The sequence below is a fragment of the Coptis chinensis genome, chromosome 6, assembly GCF_015680905.1.
Source record: "Coptis chinensis isolate HL-2020 chromosome 6, ASM1568090v1, whole genome shotgun sequence".
Classification (NCBI taxonomy): Eukaryota; Viridiplantae; Streptophyta; class Magnoliopsida; order Ranunculales; family Ranunculaceae; genus Coptis; species Coptis chinensis.
This window is the reverse complement of record NC_141461.1, coordinates 98,234,299-98,258,563: the sequence shown is the minus strand read 5'-3', so window position 1 is coordinate 98,258,563 and position 24,265 is coordinate 98,234,299. Positions and strand designations below refer to the sequence as shown.

At 35.7% G+C, this 24,265-nt stretch overlaps 3 protein-coding genes across 3 annotated transcripts in view; 1 reads left to right on the top strand and 2 right to left on the bottom strand.

Annotated features, from left to right (window-relative positions):
• Nucleotides 1–3,214, bottom strand: part of LOC147495979 (protein phosphatase 2C 57-like) — a 30,937-nt gene extending 27,723 nt beyond the window's left edge. Inside the window, exon 1 of the mRNA XM_086564754.1 lies at nt 50–3,214. Coding sequence (XP_086420880.1) covers nt 424–2,664 — 2,241 coding nt within the window. The 5' untranslated portion in view covers nt 2,665–3,214 and the 3' untranslated portion in view covers nt 50–423. The remainder of the gene's footprint in view (nt 1–49) is intronic.
• Nucleotides 3,215–6,436: 3,222 nt separating this feature from the next.
• LOC147495978 (uncharacterized) lies at nt 6,437–10,106 on the bottom strand. Its single transcript, XM_086564752.1, has 5 exons — nt 10,074–10,106; nt 9,224–9,284; nt 9,022–9,157; nt 8,476–8,807; nt 6,437–7,694 (listed from the first exon to the last, which is right to left on the bottom strand). The coding sequence occupies exons 1-5, from the start codon at nt 10,089–10,091 to the stop codon at nt 7,444–7,446; spliced, it is 798 nt and encodes a 265-aa protein (XP_086420878.1). The 5' UTR covers nt 10,092–10,106; the 3' UTR covers nt 6,437–7,443.
• A 432-nt stretch (nt 10,107–10,538) lies between these two features.
• Nucleotides 10,539–13,099, top strand: LOC147495977 (uncharacterized). Its single transcript, XM_086568503.1, is given in 4 exon segments — nt 10,539–11,270; nt 11,272–11,323; nt 11,355–11,597; nt 12,456–13,099. Coding segments are annotated over 4 exon segments (1,671 nt in total).
• Nucleotides 13,100–24,265: the final 11,166 nt, after the last annotated feature.

Sequence of the window (24,265 nt, the reverse complement as noted above, 5' to 3'; positions counted from 1 at the left end):
AAAAGTTTCTGATGAAAAGCTTGAAACTACGGATGAACATGACACATACCTTTAAAGAAAACCTTTAAAGAGATGTTCAGGACGTGGGTAATCCCACTCGAGTGAATCCCACCACTCTATGCTTCCATAAATTTGTTTGAGAGAAGGTGGGGATGACTGATGTTCTCGGTTGAACAGAGGGAGCCTTTTCAATTCAGGACAATCCTCTACTTGAACTGTTTGAAGAGAGTCACAAACCATCACGCCCTTCCAAATGCTCTTCAGTTTCGGTAGATTCATGAAGAACAATGCCTTCAACCTTGGGAGTGCGACAGTATAATCAATTTCACATGGTTCTTCTTCTTCTACAATTAGTTCCTCCATTCAATCCCCCCCACATCACTTCCGGTATTGAAAGTGTTGTAATAACCTAGTTGAAAACAGTCATCGGTTTGCGGTCTCAATTAAAACTTCCCGCCAAGAGTTCTTTGTACATGAATAGTGACTCCAATTGCTCTTCGGTTTTGGCAAATATCCCAATCCCAGATTATGTAACCTAGGGAGTACTGGAATGGCACCACTCTCATCTCCATCCGCTACCACTAGCTCCTCCAATTGTGAGCAATTCACAACTCTGATCTCTTCAAGGTTAAGAAGCTGTTGAAGCAACCTAGACGAGAATAAAACTTTGATATTATCACAATCCCAGATCTCTAACCTCTTCAAACAAGGAAAAGCTCCGTGTTGTAGGAATTCCATTGAATTGCAGAAACGAATGCTAATTTCTCTTAGGTCTGTTTGATCATTTAAGGGCAACTCTGATAATCTTGCGAAATGTTGAATGTGTAGAGATTGAATGCTTTTCGGAAGTCGGAGGGCATTGCAAGGAATACCCTTTGAGTTGGACAAACATAGACTTCTCTCGTGTTGACGTCCGGGATAGAAGTCGCTTTCCATGCCAATAGAATACTTTTTTAACTTTTCAAAGTTTGTAAATTCACCATAATAATAGGAAATAAAGTCCGACAGCTCGTGAAATAGGATTGTAAGATTCTCCAAGTGTGTCAAGCTTGAGAGTTCCTGCACTAAATCTCCCCCTCTTTCTCGCGCATACACATATTCCAGTTTTATTCCCAGCAATTTTAACTCTTCAAGTAAAGAAAACTTGGATATCAATCCTGAAGGGATCATTTCTTTCAATTTACTATTGAAACTAAGATCAAGGCATCTGAGGTTGACCAACATTTCCATCCCATGAGGCAGTTCTTCTATGGCCGAACTTGTGAGCTTCAACACTCTCAGTGACTTAAGCTTGTATAGAGAAGGCACTCTAAGTAATTTCTGACAATTAATTAAGAGTAAACCACAAAGATTCATCAAATCAGAAAGTGAATCTGGTAATGACTCAATACAAGTCCCAGATAAATCGAGAACCGTTAGACTATTCATGTGCATAAAAAAATCAGGCCCAACGTGTTTCAGTGCAGCATAATAATCCTTCTGACAAAGGATCAATGTCAAGAGTTTATGGCATTTGGGAATAATCGAAATATCTTTTATACTATTATCCATAAACGAAACCCTCTCAAGATCTTCCGACCAATCATCTTCATGCAGTATTTCTGTTGATGAAAGCCCAGTTCTGACCATGAATTTAGGTTTTGATTTTGTGATGTAAAGAGCCATATCCCTGATCAAATCATGCATTTTAACAAGGTCCCTATCAACTTCAGAAGGAAGACGACCTTCTAAAGAAACTTCTTCTAGCATGCAACAATGCTTTAGTGTATTCAGTATAACACGGCCACGACTCATTTCATCTTCTTTGCTCGATCCCTTGACTAACCCTTCCATAACCCAATACTCAATCAACTTACTAGTGACGATTATATAATCTTCAGGATACAATGCACAATATAAGAAACACTTCTGGTGGTTTTCCTTGCTCAATCGATCGTAACTGAATTTTAGACGCTGAATGACTTTCTCCTCCATGTCCATGTTCAAACTTGTAGATTCTCGCAGATCTGATAATGCAACTTGCCACTCATCAACATCACCAACATCTTTGCTTCTCATAGCTCGCCCAATTGTGACGATTGCAAGCGGCAAACCACAACACTCCGCAACAACTTCTTTTGCAATCTCTTCCACGTCGGGAACAAGCTCCTCACCGACATTTACGACATTTACCAAGAACAGTTTCCATGCTTCGTCCTTAGAGAGCGGTTCAACTTTGACATCTTTCTGGCACAACATCCCTCTGCACACTTCCCTTGACCTAGTAGTCAATACTATCTTGCACCCATTGTCTTTTGTGGGTTCAGGAACTCCAAGTTCCTGTAAATCAAATGGCTCCCATATGTCGTCTAGGATAAGCACAAACTTTCCCTTTCTACGCAATGCACTTAGCAATATTGACGACCGTCCAACTTCATCTTGTCTAGCAAAAGTTTCCAAAGTTTTCTGATCCAAATTATTGACTACTCCCGCAATTTGCTCTTGAAGTTTTCGAGCATTAACATCTTTGGATACTGTGACCCACAAAACACTTTCAAAGCGGCGTTGTTGTTGCAAGCGTAGTCGATCATTAATGTTCTTCATTGAAGTGGTTTTGCCGGCGCCACCCATCCCATAGACACCAATTTTCTGAAATTGATCACCTATTAACCAATCCCAAACCATCTCAAAGTTCTTCTCAGCAGTTTTACCAATCAGTCTTGTTGTTGGGATCTCCTTACCCGTCTGGAGACGAAATCGCTAACTCCTCTTACGTGAACTTACCCATATTTAAGAGAGAAGCCATCTCCTCATTCAACTCCAGCATTTGTTTTCCCAATTTTAAGCTCTTGAACAACCATTAGGTAACACTCCATTTGGGCAACTTTTTAATACCACATCCACCTTGGGCATAACACAATGGGATTTATTCAACCAGTTTTCTCTGGTTTTTTAGTGTGTCTTTCCTTCCCCTGCGCAATCAACGGTTTTGCATTGACATCGCTTACTTTGGCAAACAATTCTTGTTTTCTGTCTCCCAACAACTGAACTTCTTCTTTCGGACTTGTAAGAGCTAACTCCTCTTCTCGTGAATTGACCATCAATTAAAGATTAGTCATCTGTCAATCAAGCGCACCATTTGTTTTCCCAATTTAAGCTCTTGAACAACAATTAGGCAACACTCCACATAGGCAACGCTTTGGTACTTCGGCTTTGGTTTGCACCACATCCACCTCGGATTTCATCATCGAGCTTTATTCAACCAAGTTTCCACCCGCTTCGGCAATCAAGTTTGCATTGACATCTTCTACTCGGGCAATCAATTACGTTCTTTTGTCTTTCAACGTCACGAAATTCTTCTTTTCGAACTTTTCATATCCTTATACTTTTCTTCCAAAGATGTGTTCATCTTGTTACATGCACAACTCAATAAAGTTCCAATAGCTGCTCTGACACACTCCATTCCCCGCATTACATCGCATTAATTAGTTGTTAAAGAGTGACCAAATAATACTGAATAAATCATAGGAAAAGCGAGAACTAGTAAATGATAAACAAAATATCGTTTTTCAACTCTCATGCCAATTTGCATATAGCAAGTATACCCAAGAACCACATAAACTATGGAGCTGGTTTTGACAAAGATTACATTATAAGGCGATGACCATCCATGGATGTTAATTATATATGAAGTGAAGAAGAGCACTAGTACTTGGATCTATAATAAGGTAGAAGAGAATTTATATAGTATATGTAGAGCTGATGACTTTATAGTTGGTAGGATGAACTGATGTTATAGGACTGGATGGAATAATAAGGCGATCGATCGGGGAACAAACACCAATGAAAGCTTATACAAGCACGCTCTTAGGCTCCACTCACTCTTGTTGAACAATGAAATTGAGGAAAGCACCCTCTTGGATCTCTCGTATTACAAAATGAATTGAAGAAGCCAACTCTGTTTCTTGGACGAAAGTGTGAAGAAAGTCACTATGATTTTCTTGATAGTGTGAAGAAAGTCACCATGCTAAGCTTGCACACACTATGATTTTCGTCCCAAGTCAAAAAAAGTATCTGGATTTACCGATAGAAGTGGGAAGGAATCTATTGTTATCCACGAGGAGCATAAAGTTGGGTGTGCGATGGAGATGCTAACGGGGTAGAAATTTTAACATGGTAACTTTCAGAATTATTGAAGATTTTATGAATTGAGGTTTGAGGGTGAACAATTGCTTTTATGGCATATTTTAAGCTCAAGGCCAGAAATGGAGGTTACTCATTGAAATGTGTATAATTACTGTTGTGAATAATTAACTGCGGAAACAACGTTACCCACACCAAACGGATCAATCCTACACAAAGATTGATCTTTCTCAATAGACAAGACTTCAACACCCTCCAAGCAATATCCCAACACTTCTCAATATCAAATAACAAGCATATGAAATAAAACAATCAATGTAAAAGAAGAACAAACCACAAGACGAGATATATATCGTGGTTCGAAGCAATTTGCCTACATCCACACTTCTTGAGTTCCAAGCTTTAATAGATGTCCGAGTAACAGATTACAAGTCTCTCTCAATTCACTCACAAAGAATGAACACTCAACTCACAAAGAATTGTTCTCTTGTAATCGCTCTCTTTCTTGGTTTTGGAAAAAGTTAGGTTTTCCAAAAAACTGATTTTGTTTTAGAGGGAGCCTTTCAGTTTCAACTACTGCTCCAGCAACTTCCATACTTGTCATTACAACAGATTGGTTGTTAATTAAAGTGACGAGACATGATAGAGTTACTCCATGGGATATATGTAAAATACATAACATCAAGTAAATAGAGAATCTAATGAGTTAAAGAATCTCACTTGCTTGAGCAGTTGGTTGTTCTCTGAACCTCTAATAACAAGACCCAAAGGAAAATGTTCAAGTACGAATTGGATATCTGCAAATTTAAAATCATGTAAAGGTGGAAAATTAGTAGATAAAAACACAAATCAGTTTTAAGAGATAGTCATCATTGGACTTTATCAGTAGAATTGGTTAGCTCAAATTTCAAATAAGTGATGGATCAAGAGTTCAAGTTTGCAAAACATGGTTATGTTGTGAACATTTAACAATGAATGACGATTAAAAAAAAAGTAATAAAGGTGGAGAATTAGTAGATAAACATACAAATGGAACGTAGGATAATATTTTTTACAGATTAAAAAAGGAGTAATAATCAAGTGTATAAGGAAGAAAAAATTTGTATTGAACTGACCTTATAATATAATAATTGATCGAGTGATGTTAAGCTGAGTACTAGTCCATGATCGACCAAGCTAAGCAGACCACCACAAAGAAGTTATGGAAAACTCTCTCCGCTGTTTGTATATGACAATGGTGATAAGAAAGAGAGAATGTGGCCATGTGGGAGCCACAAATATCATATTTTACAGTGTATTATTACTCGGTCTCTTCTCTTTCCTTCATGTCTTCTTCCTTTGTGCATGGTGGTGGGTCATCATTTGAATGTTATGCTTGGTACTTTGCTAAGATCGTAAGATGCTTCCTGGACTGTTGTTGACTTGCTTCCTACTAACTTCAATTGAATTTTTGATCATCTGATTTTCTGTTTTTGCCGACATAAAAAATGCAAATTTCATTACAAATGTGATCAGTGTGAATTCTTTATGAATGGTGTAAATATTGTACAAAGTCTGGTCCGGAATTAACATCGGTTTAAATGTAAACTAAGTAGTAAAAAGAAAAATGAATGAATACATAACTGGCTAGTTAAAATCAAAATTTTGAAGCTTGAATAGGTAACCGACTAATCTCTACAGTATTCATGAATACACACACGTGCAGGTGCTTCGAGGTTCCTACCGATAAAAACCGCTAGTGTTCTGAATTGAACCAATTTATACACTCTTTGATTCCTTTTGCCTCACAACTTTGCCCAGAAAATCGAATTTTTTGTGCTTCCGTTGTTCTGTTAGCCATTAGGTATCAAGCGCATAGGTATAACCGTATAAGAGAGAACAAATTGAAAAGGCAACATCACTCGTACCCTTGTTCTAATACAGAGTTTATCACCAGATTGATAATCTTCTACTACTAGGCTCTCTGTAAGGGCGCAGGCACCTTTCAAAAGCGTCTAGATCCCTAGGCTTATATTGAACACTGAATTTTGTGTATATAATTTGCATGCTATTAACATACATGCTCCACTTTTTGAAACTTTTTGCTAACGTATCAGTGGTTCTTAATCCTTTCACCAACAAAATGATTTAACAATAAGCATAAAGAATAAAGAACAAGGTGTAATGAAGAGTTTGAGAAACATACTTGATGATGATGAACAACCGTTTGTGGTCTCACAAGAATATGAGAAAGAGATGTATAAACTAATCGTTGAGTTTATTTTTGGCGTATCATCTCAACGACAATAAGTTTTGAGGCACGTGTATTTACAAGTTATGAATGTGATACTCATATATATACACAGATTGCTGACAACTGTTGAAACTTATAAAGAAAGAAAATATGTCACCCATATTCCTAGTGAAACAATAGAAATAGTTGCAAAAGCTTGGCTTAGTTCCCATACAAAATTTTGTTGCTGAGGTGCCAAATTCTCCCAGTCTGTCCTCCTATATGCACCAGTATTTGCAGATTTAAGGAAGCAAAAGAGCATATCAAACACAATGACAGAAAGGATAATAAAAGTGCTGGACAAACAAATAAAACATAGCATATATGTATCTCATGTTGATTCCAAATCTTATAGGTCAAATTTGATATGATATGTCAAGAAGGACACATGCCTTACTATTAAAGCAGCAGAAAACAGAATTAACCTATGGCTTCTAAGGAAACAGCATTATTTTGCCCAACTTAAGTTCAAGTTCAAGGTTAAAGTAGCATGCCACCTACTTCTCGACAGTGATTGGTTTGTACATGCACTGTCACTAAAAATGATGCCTAATTGTACATTTTACTACATATAGAAGGCGTTACCATATCATAAGTTGCAACAGACTCCTTTAGTCTCTTACAACCCTTCCTCATTTACTGGAGGGGACTTGTTGCATGAGTAGCTAATACTGTCATGACGATTGTACTTTCTGCTGCGCAACCAATTAAGATCCTTGAAGGGTTTTAGAGTATGTGCCAACATCACTCCAGGGGCTGGACTTCCAACTTTGAACAAAGTTACGCTTATCCCAGAAGATCTACCTGTCACTGCATACTTCCTCAATCCTCATCTGGTAGTCATCGAGAAAATTTGGGATTTGGCGATTTGCCCTCTAATCCCATATGCAACTCTTGAATCCGACCGTAGAAGAAAGTTTCTTTCCATGAAATTGTGCAGGTAGAGAAAAGTGAGAATAGTTGAACTCACATATAAAGAAGCTCCAATCGGATTCAGTCCCAGCTGCCGTCGTCCAAAAAGAAGTCATAAAAGATATGAGCCAACATCCCTAATAGTGAACCTTCTTTTTGTACTTGGTTCTGAGCATAGACAATCTCCTTTGTAGAAGCAATTTCTCCTCCTTCTTTCCCATCTTTTCCAAGTAGAACACAATTTTTTTCAGCATAGTCACCACCTCTTCGCTCTCGTAACCCAACTCTTTCTCTTGAATGCTCAAAACCCTCTTCAGCAAGGCCAGTACGTCAGCATCATCATTCCCTATTCTTGCTTGAATGGAAATCAAACAGTCGAGAGCTTCCGCTGCACAATCAACACATCATTCACAATTTCACATTAGTAAACAAAAAGGTGGAGGGGAGGGGGTACTTAATGGCCAAGGATACCCATCAGCATTGGTCAAGAAACTGATTTAAGCACCATTATAAGTTTATAACCATAGCTTGCATTCAATCTCAACACTAGATAATATTGTTGTCAGGTTCTGCTATACAGTGTATAATACACCTCATATTGAGCACTTGCACTATTGGTAGTCTCAACTACTTGGACTCTTTTCTGAAAGGTCTTCGTAACTGTGTGTCATTCAAATGTTTTCCTCTGAAACCCATGACGTCCATGTGTTAGAGAACACTTAAATTTGTACACAGGCTTTCATGTTTTAACTTCAGGAAGTTCAAATTGACAAGTGAAATCATTGACATTTGGGCCATGGTACAGATATCATACCCGCTCCCAGCAAGAAAAATACAAAAAACAGAGTCACACACCGACCCAAACAAAAAAAGGAGTGGCATTACCGCATTAGCTAAGAGCGTATACACTAAAATTCCCAAAAATGTTAGAAAATAGATTCAAACTGTAAAGGTAAACTAAAATCAGCTAGTCATTAGCCTAAGAGTAACTCAAACAAATCTTGTGTATACTCTTTTACGTTTCATCTCGCGTACATATAAAATGGTTAGAATGACTTTACAGATTAAAATCCTCTGTGAAGGAACAAGAATAATAAACTAACTAACTACTTAACTTGTGTCATGGTTAAGACTAAGTTCTGTCATGGACTAAGTTGGAAAGCCCTTACCATATATCAGAGATTTATTCCCGACTGCCCTTTCATGGATGCGCACAGCCTCCAAGGCAAATTGCTCCGCCTCTACGTCCCGTTTCAAATGGTAAAGTGTGACGGCAAGGCTTAACATTGGGACAGTGATTGATGGATCCTCAGATCCCATAGCCGTCTCCATGATCCGGAAACCTTCCCTTTGTAACCGTTCAGCCTCCACAAAATTCTTTGAGCGTGAATATGAGGTAGCAAGGTTTAACAGGTGGGTCACTGAACTGGGGTGCTCGTTTCCATTATACTTCTCAGTTGTTAGCAAACACTCCTTCAACAGCTCTCGGCCCTCGTGTTCTCTAAGACAGTTGAGGATACAACAATTTGGTTAGACACATCTCAGACATTCCTTTTTTCCTTTCATAACGGGCGATTCCCTTGTCCCTAACAAAGTGTTTTTGTTGTTGAGGAAGCAATGAGACAATAGGAAAATGGAAAATATAATGGATTTTAACGTCAAAGTACAAATACTCTTTACAAAAAGCCCATGGCATATCGGAAGCGAGTCATTACCTTCCTGCAATGTGATATAAATCTGCCAACTCTATCCTAATCTTCTCCATGACTTCATCATCCATAGCTATGTATTTTGAATCCTTTATAACTTGAAGGCCCTTCCTATATACTGCAACAGCTTCATCCAAGCTACCTGAAAGACAAGAATACGATAACCAAAACTGTTACGTAACTATAACTAACACTATTCAGTTAATACCTGATACGAGCTTCACATGACACACATGGTGCAGAAAGTGAAGGATATCACCCTTTGTTAACTAGTGACAGGTCACATCAAAACAAAACCTAAACTCAGATGGATCCACTTTATCATTCGTTGGTGTTTGAAGCACCAAATATTATATACAATCCAGTAGAAAGGGAACATTCCACTCATTGAAAAGTAACTTTATAACAACATAGAGTCCAAGGTTTAACCTATGACACATTATTTTACAGAAGATTTTCAGCATCAAACGTTTTTTGTGGGATTCCTCACTTCTCGGAAAACGTACATTTTTGTGAATACGCTCTTTACCGACTTGTATGTTGTATTATGTTGTATTAACTTTTTATTCGGACCAAACACTATACTAAAACGTCTCTATTTCCAAGGGATAGGGTATGCTAACCCCCTGCACCAGACACAGCCTTCGGAAGTCAGAACATGCTTAATCCCAAAGGTTGGCCACTTTTGCTATTTGAAATATATTTTGGCCACCATAGCACAACTGGTAGATTTGCCAATGGGGCTGTCTTAACATCAGAAAACACCGAAATATGGTACAATAGCTGTTTTAAGTATAAATCAGTTTCAGCCTAACTGAATATGATACATATATATGAATTGGTGTCCGACACGGGTACAAAACGTCCGACACGGCATCTTGAAAGAGCTTGGATACTGGGACATGTTTTTATAATTTTCAGTGGTCAGACCACCTGGTCCCAACTCCTTTTGATATTCATTTTAATATGTGATTTATTTTGTTCAGAAATGCTGGCAACAAGCTCAATGGAAATAACAAGTACAACTAAAGGTTTATGAATAGCAGTACAATGCTTACCTTTTGCACACTTAGCATTAGCAAGGGAACACATAGCTATTCCAACTCTTCCATCATGGTCTCCATATAACTTTGCATGTCCTTAAAATTCTAGAATGCAAAACACACATAGGTATATCAGAATATGTGTTGAAGTATTCACACACGGCTATGTGTGACTTGAGTCACAAGTGTTTCCTTCCTTGTGACTCAAGTATTTCTTTTCTTAGCTGATTTGGTTGTTCCTTTTATTGTATCCCTTGGGTAGCAAGTACTTTCCCTTATTGTAATCCTTGGTGAAGAAGTCACTCGCAGAAGGAGAAAGTTTCTATTTTGTATATTGTAAAGTTCATTATAAATACTGAGAGAAATTTAGTCTTCCAATATATTGGAGAGACACCAAAACTTCTTATTTAACATGGTATCAAGAGCTAAGTAACGATCCTTTCTCTTTTCTGTTTTTTAAGTCCTCTCTAGCTAGCTATCATGACTAAGCCCGACAATCACAAAACTCCACCATCTGATTTGTCCTCTAACAACTCTCTCAATGATCAAGGATTAACCAATGATCCTTTCTTTGTTCATCACTCTGATAGCCCCTCCGCTATTCTCGTTTCTCCATCTCTCTCGGGTGACAATTATGGAACTTGGGTTCGAATAACGATGGCTCTTCGTGCTAAAAACAAGTTGGGTTTTGTGGATGGTACAATCTCAAAACCTGAATCTCAAACTGATCTGCATAAGTGGGAGCGTTGTAATGATTTGGTTAGTTCTTGGATCTTAAACTCGGTATCTAGCGACATTCGCAGCAGTATCTTGTATGCTAACACGGCTGCAGAAGTTTGGGCTGATTTGAAGGAGCGGTTCTCACAATCTAATGCTCCGAAGATCTATCAATTGAAGCAATCTATTGCATCACTAAAACAAGATGAGTCGTCTGTGTCCGCTTATTTTACAAAACTCAAATCTCTTTGGGATGAACTCAATTCATTATGTGTTATTCATCCGTGTTCTTGCGGTAATGGGAAAGCTAACATGGAACGAACTCAACAAGATCAAGCAATGGAATTTCTCCAAGGTCTCCACGATCGTTTTTCGGCTATTCGAAGTCAGATTTTGTTAATGGAGCCTTTTCCCAATGCCACAAAAATCTATTCTTTGGTACGTCAAGAGGAGAAACACAAAGAGATTCACTCTATGTTGTCTCCTACACACGAAGGCTGCAGCACTCAACACCACAAAATCCGGTTCATATGAATGTCCTCGGCCCGGCCTAATGTTTTGGCAACAACCAAAGTGGAGGATATCGAAAACCGCGACAACGCCCGCACTGTGAATTTTGTGGTAAGGATGGGCACTGGAAATCTACTTGTTACAAGTTACATGGGTTTCCTCCAAAGTCAGGGGACTCCGTTGGATCTGCTTCAACATCAAAACTTGAAGATAAGCCTGTTGTGAATCCTCCAGTTATCACTCAGGAACAATACAATAAGTTGCTTGCAATGCTTTCGTCAGGTAGCAATAATTCTAATGCTCACCTAGCAGGTATAGCTCTTACTGTTCCTCCTAGTTCTATTTGGATTATAGATACTGGTGCAACAAACCATATGTGTCATTCTTTGTCTCTGTTTTCTTCATATAAATCTTGTTCCATGCCCTCTTATGTCCAATTACGGATGGAACTAATTCTTTAGTTACACATATTGGTACCATTATTCTCGCACCTACTATTAAGCTTGAAAATGTTTTCTACATTCCATCTTTCAAGTTCAACCTCATGTCGATTAGTCAAATTTGAAATCTCTTAATTGTCAACTGATTTTTTACATGATCGGTGTGTTTTCCAGGGACCTGTTAACGAAGAAGAGGATTGACGGGGTAGCAATCATGAAGGGTTATATTATTTTCAGTCTTAAAAGGCTTTAGCGCTATCAAGCCACCTAGTATCGATCTTTGGCATTGGCGTTTAGGGCATTTGTCTTATCGTTCTTTAGAAATTTTAAGCCAAGATGTTCCGTTTATTTTGTGTTCAAATAAAAGTGTTTGTCAAGTTTGTCCGCAAGCTAAGCAACACCGTTTACCTTTTCCTTCTAGTAATATCACTACTAGTGAACCTTTTCAATTAATACATTGTGATATTTGGGGTCCTTTTCTTATCCTTCATTAAATGGGTCTCGTTATTTCTTGACTATCGTAGATGATTATAGTCGATGTACCTGGATCTACCTGATGCATGTTAAATCTGAAACAAAAAGATTATTACAGTCCTTCTTTGCCATGGTTAGAACACAATATAAAACTCACATTCATACACTGTATTCAGGGAATGGTCCTCAACTATTCTCACAAATCCAAAAGATACGTTCTGATAATGGTACAGAGTTTCTTTCTAATGACATGCAGTCTTTCTTCTCAGATCATGGTGTTATCCACCAAAGAAGTTGTGTGGCCACACCACAACAAAATGGTGTAGTAGAAGCAAAAGCATCGTCCACCTCCTTGAGGTTGCTCGTGCTTTACGTTTTCAGGCTCATTTGCCTTTAAAATTTTGGGGTGAATGTGTGCTCACCGCAGTATACCTCATAAATAAAATGCCCTCACCTCTTTTGTCTGGTAAAAGTCCACATGAGGTCTTGTTTAATACTAAGCCTTGTTACTCACATTTACGAGTGTTTGGTAGTCTTTGTTACGCTCACAATAATAACATCAAACACAAATTTGATCAAAGAGCTCAACCTGGAATTTTTGTTGGTTATCCCCATGGTCAAAAGGGATATCGTATTTTTGATATTACTAGTAGCTCTATTTATGTCTCACGAGATGTTATTTTCCATGAAGGAATTTTTCCTTTTCGTGATCTAAATAAATCCGATTCTTCACCACCTTGTGTTATTCCTCTTCCCTTGAATGATAATGATGTTCTTGACATTTCGAATCACTCTCATAATCCGGTTGAAGTTGAGATCGATACTAGCAGGGAAGAAACTGTTGTTAATGTCGACAACTTGGAACTCCCTGATGTGGCACCTGCTATTGTTCCCCGATGATCAAGGAAGGCATATGCCACCACGTGATCGCCGTCCCTCTGTAAAACTTGCGATTATGTATGTAACAATGCCACTCATGATAGCTCATCCACTCCTTCCAATTCTAAGTCAACGGTACTCCTATCCTATGAATCATTTTCTCTCAATTCTAATTTTTCAATTCGCATAGAGCATTTCTTTCCAATGTTTGTTCTAGAGAAGAGCCTAAGTCTTTCAATCAAGCCGTTAAGTGTCCACAATGGCGCGGCGGCAATGCAAAAAGAAATAGAGGCCCTTGAACAAAACAATACTTGGAGTATCACATTTCTTCCTTCCAACAAGAAGGCAATCGGATGTAAATGGGTATTCAAAATCAAGTATCATTCTCGATGGGGACGATGGAAGCGATATAAGGCCAGGTTAGTGGCCAAAGGTTATAATCAAGTGGAAGGGTTGGACTATCATGACACATTTGCACCTGTTGCAAAACTTGTTACTTTTCGTACTTTGTTGTCTGTTGCTGCGGTTAAGAATTGGCCATTACATCAATTGGATGTCAATAACGCCTTTTGCTGGGGGTGATCTTGATGAAGAGGTTTACATGACTTTGCCACCGGGTTTTGCACGACAAGGGGAGAATAAAGTTTGTAGGCTAAATAAGTCTTTATATGGCTTAAAGCAAGCTTCACGTCAATGGTTTGCAAAGTTCTCTTCAGCACTTATTCAGGCTGGATTCATTCAATCAAGGTCAGACTACTCCTTATTCACTAACATCAAAGGTACCTCCTCAACCTTTGTGTTAGTTTATGTTGACGATATTGTTATAACTGGGAATGATGATCCAAGTAATCCACGCATTTAAGAAATTTCTTGAAGCCAAATTCTTCATTAAAGATCTTGGACGTCTTAAGTACTTTCTTGGTATCGAAATCGCGCGCTCTCGTAAAGGATTATTTTTATCTCAAAGAAAATATCTTCTGGATATTCTCAAAGATGCTGGTTTGAGTGGTGGTCGTATTTCAGTTTTTCCTATGGAACAAAATATACGGTTATCTCTCGATGATGGCACCTTGCTTCCCTCGATCCGACTTCTTATCGTCGACTTTATTGGGCTTACTTATCTATCCTGGCCGCACACTAGGCCGGATATCACTTATTCTGTTAGCATTCTCGGTCAATTCATGACATCTCCAAGAAGTAGTCACATGGAGGCAAAGACTTCGAAGTTCTTCGCTATCTTAAAGGTTCAATCAATAAAGGAATTTTTTGTCATCAACAAACTCTCTTCACTTGCATGGTTTTTGTGATTCAGATTAGGCGGGATGCCCAATTACTCGGCCGATCTACCTCGGGGATATTGTATTCTTCTTGGCTCTAGTCCTATCTCTTGGAAGACAAAGAAGCAAAACAAGATCTCGTTCTTCACCGGTTTGAATATCGTATATGGCAACTTTAACTTGTGAGCTTCAATGGTTGTATTATCTACTTTCAGATCTTGGAATTCATCATTCATCACCGATCGGTATGTACTACGATAATCAAGCAGCCTATACATATAGCTGAAAATCCAGTCTTCCATGAGCACAAAGCACATTGAAATTGACTGCCACTTTGTTCGTGAAAAGATTCAAAAAGGACTTGTCGCACCTCATTATCTGCCTTCTTCAAATCAAATTGCAGATTGTTTCACCAAACCGTTAGGAGCAGATTCATTTCATCGTCTGATCGGCAAGCTGGGTGTTATTGACATACACACTCAGCTTGAGGGGGAGTGTTGAAGTATTCACACACGGCTATGTGTGACTTGAGTCACAAGTGTTTCCTTCCTTGTGACTCAAGTATTTCTTTTCTTAGCTGATTTGGTTGTTCCTTTTATTGTATCCCTTGGGTAGCAAGTACTTTCCCTTATTGTAATCCTTGGTGAAGAAGTCACTCGCAGAAGGAGAAAGTTTCTATTTTGTATATTGTAAAGTTCATTATAAATACAGAGAAATTTAGTCTTCCAATATATTGGAGAGACACCAAAACTTCTTATTTAACAATATGTGATATGACAAAAACATATTCCAACTGTGCATCATCGAAATAATGTATTTTCAAGAAGATGCACATGACAAAAACAAACCAGATAGACTATATTTTCTTTGACACATTTTCATGAACAACTCTCGAATATATGAATATGGAATTACCTTTCCAAACACAACAACACATCACACAGCCACAGACACAAAAGGAGGAAAAGTGTCGACAATCTCATGCAACAACACATCGATGGATGTTTCAGAGAAGAAAGGAATTAACAGTTTTCTATGAAACACCCCACACATTTCCATCAGTGTAGTGGGAAAAAAATATGACCACTAATTAGGTGGTGTTTTTCCTCATAAAGAGAGTACTATAAAACTTGTTCTTTACTTATTGATTATTTCCATTCTCCTCATCTTTGTTGTGGCTCCTAATTCCAATTTTTATTAGCGAGTGGTTTTGTGTCTCCTTATCTACCTCTACCTCCAAGAATTCTAGTGTCCACCTGCTCATAGAGCACTATAGGGTCATTCAACTAAGATGCCACATGCAAAGTAATTAGTCTAGCTTGCATTTTCCACTTTCATCAGTAACCAGAACAAGTTGAAAACAGTTTATATGCATAGTTGTGAACTCCCGAATCGTATCGCAAATCGTTTTTAATTTTCAGTGAATCGAGAATCGAATCGAGTCGCGAATCGTAAGATTCACAAATTAATAAATCGTTTTATAAATATGTATATTTTCTTTTATATTTTATATTATTATTATTATTAAGTATCCAATTACAAAAAATTTAAGGTCCAAGGATGGAGAATATTTAAATGAGCCATTTGCAACTGTCGGATTGAGAATTTAAGTTAGGGTCCAAGTGAAAGAAAAGCCCAAATAAGTTTACTTACTAAAACTGGCCCAGTTTTTAAAGACCACCAATTTCTTTAAAGTAGTCACGTGTCTTTCTAACTAGACCTAACTAGATTTTGGACCCGGGCATACGCTCGGGATCTATTAAATATTTTGTGTGCTTAAAAGGCTTTACAAAATGTCACATACAAATTTTCGAATCAGAATATATTTTTATTGAAAATAAACAAAAATACATTAATGAGCAGAGATTATGGTGCATAAGTACTTGGGAACTAAAGGATCAAATTGAGATAGCCTCTTCACTTTGTAGTTTAGGATATTAATCCATAATTTTCAAATATAATTATCTCAAACTTGATCTAGCTTGTATAATAGTTTTCTTAGATTTATGGTAATTTAGTGGCAAATTTTCGAATCAGAATAGATTTTTATTAAAAATAAACCGAAATACGTTAATGAGCAACGATTATGGTGTATAAGTACTTGGAAACTAAGGGATTGAATTGAGATAGCCTCTTCACTTTGTGGTTTAGGATATTAATCCGTAATTTTCAAATAGAATTATCTTAAACTCGATTTAACTTGTATAATAGTTTTATTGGATTTATGGTGAGTTAGCGACAAATTTTCGAATCAGGATATATTTTTATTGAAAATAAGCCGAAATACGTAAATGAGCAGCGATTATGGTGTATAAGTACTTGGAAACTAAGGGATCAAATTGAGATAGACTCTTCACTTTGTGGTTTAGGATATTAATCCGTAATTTTCATATGAAATTATCTTAAACTCGATCTAGCTTGTATAATAGTTTTATTAGATTTATGGTGATTTAGCGGTAAATCATCACCGCTCGGCTTACGTACTAATGTGTACAAATCTCTAAAACATATTGATTGTTTCCATATCCTCAAAGAATACACTACTCCCACTTGAAAAAATTTATCACATGAACGTGTCCTACAAACGGGTGTCGTTATATTAAATTATTCTAAAAAAATATTAGCAACTATGCATAGCTATGAGATATGAAATTATATTAATTACTCATTTAAATTTCTTGCACCACTTTCTATAAAAATGAAGCATCAAACCTTGATAAAATTCATCGACTTCTTTTTATTGTTAGGTTTAACAATAGAAGTTTGATTGAAGTTTTGTGAGAATATCCATTGTGGCGAAGATAATATTGAAGCTACTTGAATAGCAAGACATTCTCAATCACAATAAAAGAATTAAGATAAACACTACTTAAAATGCAAAATTATATTTGTCGAGATATTTATTTCTCCTACATATAATATAAATATGTTATAGGGTTATTAGTTCAATGTATTTGCATCAAGTTTTTTATTTTTCATTAATTATTCTTTGAGGTTAGTTTAATGTAATACGTTGCATCCAGTTTTCAATTTTTCATTAATTATTCTTTAAGGTTAATTCAATGCAATTGCATCAAGTTTCCGATTTCCCGTTAATTATTATTTGAGGTTAGTTCAGTGCAATTGCATCCATTTTATGATTTTCCGTTAGTTATTCATTAAAGTTAATTCAGTACAGTTGTATCCAGTTTTCAATGTTTCGTTAATTAGTATTTGAGATTAGTTCATTGCATTTGCATCCATGTTCCAATCTCCCGCTAATTACTCTTTAAGGTTAGTTCAATACATCCACGCATCCAGTTTACGATTTCCCGTCAATTTTTTTCTAGGTTAGTTCGATAGTTTACAATTTCTATACGGTTTGCATACATGTAATGAACTTGATGCTTTTATAAACTCACTTTCATTTTGGGTTCCTAATTACTCGTATTTATGCTTTGAGGTCAGTGCGATGCAATTACATCCGACTTCCGATTTCCAGTTAACTATTTTTTGAGGTTATTTCAATGCATTTGCATCCAATTTCTGATTTCCCATTAGTTAATCTATGATTTTAATTTAATGCAGTTGCACCCAGTTTTTGGTTTTCCGTTAATTATTTTTTGAGGTTAGTTCAATGCAATTTCATCAAATTTCCGATTTTATGTTAATTGTTCTTTGAGGTTAGTTCAATGCATTTGCATCAAGTTTTCGATTTCCCGTTAATTATTTTTTGAGATTAGTTCAATGCAGTTACATCAAATTTATAATTTCCCGTTAATTATTCATTTAGATTAGTTCAATGCAGTTTCATCTATTTTTCAATGTTTCGTTAATTAGTCTTTGAGATTAATTAGTTCATTGGATTTGGGTCCATTTTCCGATTTCCCATTAATAACTCTTTAAGGTTAGTTTAATACATCTGCATCTAGTTTCTGATTATTTATACTTTAAGGTTAGTTTGATGCAATTATATTTGGTTTATGATTTTCCGCTAATTATTCTTTGAGATTATTTCAATGCATTTGCATTTAGTTTCCGATTTCCCATAAATTATTCTATGAGGTTAGTTCAATGTAATTGCATTCGGTTTTTGATTTTATGTTAATTATTTTTTGAGTTTAGTTCAATGCATTTGCGTCCAGTTTCCGATTTCCCATTAATTATTATCTGAGGTTTGTTTGGTGTATTTGTATACCGTTTCCGATTTCCCGTTAGTTATCTGACGTTAGTTTAATACAATTGCATTCAGTTTCCGATTTTTAGTTAATTACTTTTTTAGTTTAGTTTATTGCATTTGCATAAAGTTTTCGATTTTCCGTTAATTACTCTTTGAGCTCAGTTATGTATTTGAATCTAAATTCTGATTTCCTTTTAATTATCCAATGTGGTGTGTAATACCAACTTCTACTGATCTATATGTAGTGTCCTTACAATTAAACATGACATAAAAAGTAAATTATACTTGATTTACTATGTGAGATCATCGAAGATTATCCAGTTCCCGATTTCCCATTAATTATTCTTTAAATTATGCATGACTCACTATGTGGAATCTTCAAAGATTATCTACGAACGGGTGTTGTTATATTAATTTTTCTGAAAAAATATTTGCAAATATGCATAACTATTATATATTAATATTATATTGATCACTCAACCAAATTTCTTATAACGTGAAAATCTCACTCTCCATTAAAAAAAAACACACTTTTGATAAACCTTTCAACTTCATTTTGTTGTTTATAATTAATAAAATAAGTTTGATTGAAGTTTTGTGAGATTGCCTAATAAGGTGAAATTCATATATATTGAAGCTACTTGAATAGCAAGGAGTTCTCAATCATACAGAAATAGATAAGATAAACACCATTTTAAATGCAAAACTATATTTATTGAAACATTCCCACAACATATAACCCAACTATGTTTTGAGGTTAGTTCAATGCATTTGCATCCAGTTTATTTTTTGAGATTAGTTCAGTGCAGTTGCATCCAGTTTCCGATTTCCCATTAATTATTTTTTAACATTAGTTCCACACATTTGTATCATGTTTCCAATTTATAATTAATTTTTCTTTAAGGTTAGTTCAATGCAGTTGCATCCAGTTTATGATTTTTCCGTTAATTTAATCTTTGAGGGTTAGCTCAATGTATTTGCATCCAGTTTCCGATTTTTCGACAATTATTTTTTTATGTTAGTTTGATATATTTGCATCCAAGTTTTGATTTTCCTTTAATTATTATTTGAGGTTAGTTTAATGCAGTTGTATCCATATTCCAATTTTATATTAATTACTTTTTAAGATTAGTTTAATACTTGTATTTGCATCAAATTTCCAATTTTCCGTTAAATATTATTTGAGGTTAGTTCGATGTATTTACATCCAGTTTTCGGTTCCCCATTAATTGTTTTTTGATGTTAGTTTCATTCAGTATTATATATTTTTTTAAATATTTTTCATTATTGCTTTGTCGTTGTTTTTTGTTTTTTTTTTATTTTTTTTTCAATTTATATTATATATTTTGTGATGTTATTTTTTGTATAACTGTTTTTAACTATGTTTTGAGGCTGTGTTAAGGATATATTCGAAATAAGTCGTTGCTTTATCATAGACACTAAAATTGTATGATTTGTAATAGGGAATTAGTTTCTACAAATCACATATTTTTTAGCAATTTTTTTATTTGATTAAATATATAAGAATTGGAGCACTAAAAGTGTTTGATTCGTAATAGGAAATTATCTTTTACAAATCACCTATTTTTTAGCAATTTTTTTTTATTTTATCAATTATATAAAAATTTGAAATACACTCAAACTCTCCAAATATAAGAATTAGAAATATACTCAAACTCTCCAAACTCCAAAGAGGTTTTATGTATGTGGGATTGTACACTATTAGAAAAGATTATCTTTCATATTATAGTGCCACATAGGAAAGAGCAAAAAACTAACTCTCATATTAGAGTGCCACATAGGAGAGAGAAAATCCTCCATTATATTAGAGGTCTCTGTTTTAGTATATAGATAGTAGATATCTTCGTCAAAACAAAAGGCGCTGCAACTCCTCTCTTTCTCTCTCTCTCTCTCTCTCTCGATTCAGACAAGAAAAAAAGAAAAAGGTACAAGAAGAAAAAGATCTGAAATCTGAAGAAGAAAAGATTTTTTCACTGAATCGTTGGTCGTTGAATCGTGCGATTTTTACGATTTTGTCGGTTCGAATCGCGATTTTAGAGCGATTCAACCATCATCCGATTCATACCTGCGATTCCAAACTATTGTACTTCAACTCGACTTGAATCATACGATTCGACTCGCGCGATTTTGACAACACTGGTCATATGTAATTAAGTCATGTAAACGGTTTAAAAATGTTTCTAAAAGGTGGCTTACAATCCTAGGAATGTTGCTTTAGATCTTCATTACCTACCCACTATTACACGAAATGCAGTTTGTCCTATGTACCAAGATGTAGAGGCGTTTATGAAGAACCTGAATTGAAAATGGAGTACTTGATTCTAATCTGCTGCATATTGATATGAGATAGATATCGACCGTTAAGAGGATCTGCTCGGATGGAGAGTAAGGAGAAAAGAAAGCTTCGGACAAAAAAATTTGAAACCTCGACCGACATAGTCGTCCATTTTTATCTTGACTCATTCATCGATTTCAACTCCTTCCATGGTGATTTTCTCTCCTAAACTCTTTGTTTTGAAACGATCTTCCAACTAGTGGAATTTATCTCCAATCAATCTACAATAGTTAGAATCAGGCTCTGCATTAGATTCTCCCGAAAAGAAACCAATATCCCCTTATGGTTTGCCATTGTATGAAAAGATTATAAGGATCTACACTAGACCTTTTTGGGCAACTTGGATATGAAGACACGGATTTCAAGAAATGACCTTGTCGACTCGAAATCCTTTTCTTCTCTTATGGCGATGATACACATGATTTGTTTTTCAATCGACTCGAAAGCGAAAAGACCTTTAACTCTGGATGGCCAAGTACTCTAATGGACCATCGGTTAAATCTTTGGTCAATCTTTACTTACTTTTTATTACGAGGTTTCCTAATTGCTTTGCAATTCCTTCAAATATAACTAGGTGTAGAGGGTCAACTACATTACTTAAGTTGGAATATATCAATTAATGTATTATGCAAGAATCGGGTATTTGTTTTTAGTTCACACAATTGAAGGCTAAAACTTATTGGAAATCACCTGATGGGATTCAAAGCTAAATTGATATATTTTAATAATTTATTGTTGTCCGCTAACCAAAACAACCGGTGCTTTGTTGACAGTTACTAAATTTAAATGAAGTTACCGGCTATCACACACACAAACCACACAGGGAAAGAAATGTGTAAAATCTGAATGCACACAATGCATGGAGGAAGTGTTCTTTGCAATCCAGGAAGTTTAGACAACTGAAACACATGGTAGAGGTTATGTGAAGGGTCTGTAAACAGTTTATATCAGTTCCTAAGATCCAAAAAATAATGATACATGGATCTTTAAGCTTTCATCCATAAATCTACTCCAACGACTCTAATACTGAACCGCTAGAAGAAAGGAAATCATCATTTCTTTAAAGTAGTATCAAGTTAGGAAATTAGAATTTGGTAGCGTAGCTCAAAGCGTCCTAAGAACATCAGTACGCTTCCTCTTTACCAAACAAAATCAGAAACACACAACTTTTCTATTCTCATCTATAGATGAGAATAGTCTCTTCGATTTTCTCACATACTTTTTAAAACGATTGTCACATGCTACATCTTCAGGAGCCACAACTACAATAAGAATAAACTGCCTACGTGGAGGTGATAAGAGGGGGGGAGGTGGCATGTAGTCCTCAAAAAAATTGTATTCCATGAAAATAAAAAGGCCTATGAGCAAGTCCAATAAGGAATGTTGTAATCTACAATGGTGGTACTTGGTACACACCATAATGCATCACCTGAAAAGTGTTACATTTATTGTTGTGCGAAAAGGCTATTACTACAATATTGTATTAGTATATATATATATATATATATATATATATATATATATATATATATATATATATATATATATATATATAAGAGAATGCACTGACTAGTGGTATTTTTTCACTAACTCCCGCATTCTTCTTCTTCCACCATTTGTTAAAAGAATAAATACACTTTTAGACTCTTCTCATGAAGTTCGGTAGTTTTATTAATATTAGTAGAGTAAAAAGGGTACATAAACAAAGGAGTTTGAGTCGGGTTTGATGTTTGATTTATTTTTTATTAGCATACATGTTTTAAATGATATCAGTAACTCTTTGATATTGGGGGCAAAAAAACACAAAAAAAAACAACAAACAAACAAACAAACAAACAGACAAACAAACAAATTGTTGTTTGATGTTTGGTGCACAAAAAAAATGTTTTTTTTTTGCTTGGTAATTTTATCACGAGTGATCCTTCAACCGTATTTGCCATTCCATAAATCTGGGTTATTTCAACTGAATAGAGACCAAAGATTCTTAACACCAAACTCTCCCAAATTTTTTTATTTGTGCAACATGGGTTCTTTGCAATTGTATATTTTGTTTTTCGCAAAATTGTTCTATGTAATTGCAATTAATGTGACATGGGGTTTTGACAGTGTGAGAGTTGTCTGTTTGATTTTTTGCAAAATGGGTTTTGTTTGTTATGAGGTTTATCCTTGGTTTGTTACAACATGTTCAAGCAAATTTTTGTATCCCAGGCTTTCCATGAAACGCATTTTTGTTTGGTTTAGTTTTCGCCATGATGTATTTTACTTATTTTGAGGTAATGTGGGGAACAGTAGTGTGTGTAGGATTTTTAATAACATGGATTTTGCAGCTTGTTATTTATTTTTTTTTTATTTTTTTTATAGTTTGTTATTTGATGGGTTGTCTATGAGTTAAACTATTAATAACAGTGATTTTGTGGTCGGTTAGTTAATCTTTTGCAATTTTTTTTGTAACACCAAGAATGGGCATCTGATATGGTTACGATTCTCTTTGCGCACCAGATAAAAAGCGGTATTGTGTGCGCTATTGATTTGCAAATCATGTACACTAAAAACTAAAATATACTTAAGAGTGTATGTTGCAGGAGTGCACCTCTCCAGTTCTTGAAACCTTAGAATGAGTTTCACAATAACCCAAGTAGCTTTGAATAAAGTCATAAATACTATAAACAAGCCTAAACATATCCTAAAAAACTTTTGAAATTCGCTCATCCTTCTTTTCATCTAAAGTAAAAACCCATATTTCACAACTTATCAAAACAAGAATCCTTGCATTTTCAATCCATTGGTACCACTCTCGCCAATTAAAGACAAAATATATAAGAGAGACCAGTGCAAATACACTACTCATTGATAAACTCAATATTTTACCCCATAAAGCTACCTTTTCTAAATGATAGATGGCAAGGTGAATAATGAGTGAGATAAACCATAATAGAATTTGAAAAAAGGGGTTAAAAGCAAAAAACGTTTGAAGTGATAGAAGCATGGTGTTCTGAAAACGAATAAGAAAGGGTTGAGGAAGAATGAGAGTCGTTTGTGAATGACAAAAAATAGTTGAGGATTTAATATAATGTAGTCTCTCTTTGTACATTGGACAAAAGTCTTCGTCCTTAGTTCCATGTGATTGGACAGAGATACACCGGTTAAGACTTAAACCAAAGAGGAAGAAGAATAGCTGAAACAAAAAAATATGATAAAAGCGTACTAAATATATCTTAATGGTCAAAGACTAAACCACGTGTCAGTGTCCCTCTGATATGATATGGGTACGATTCTCTTTGCGAACCGGATAAAAAACGGTATTGTGTGCGGTACTGATTCGCAAATCACGTACACTAAAGACTAAACCATATTTACCTAAATCAGGACATCGTCCAGTTGTCCACCCTCACTTG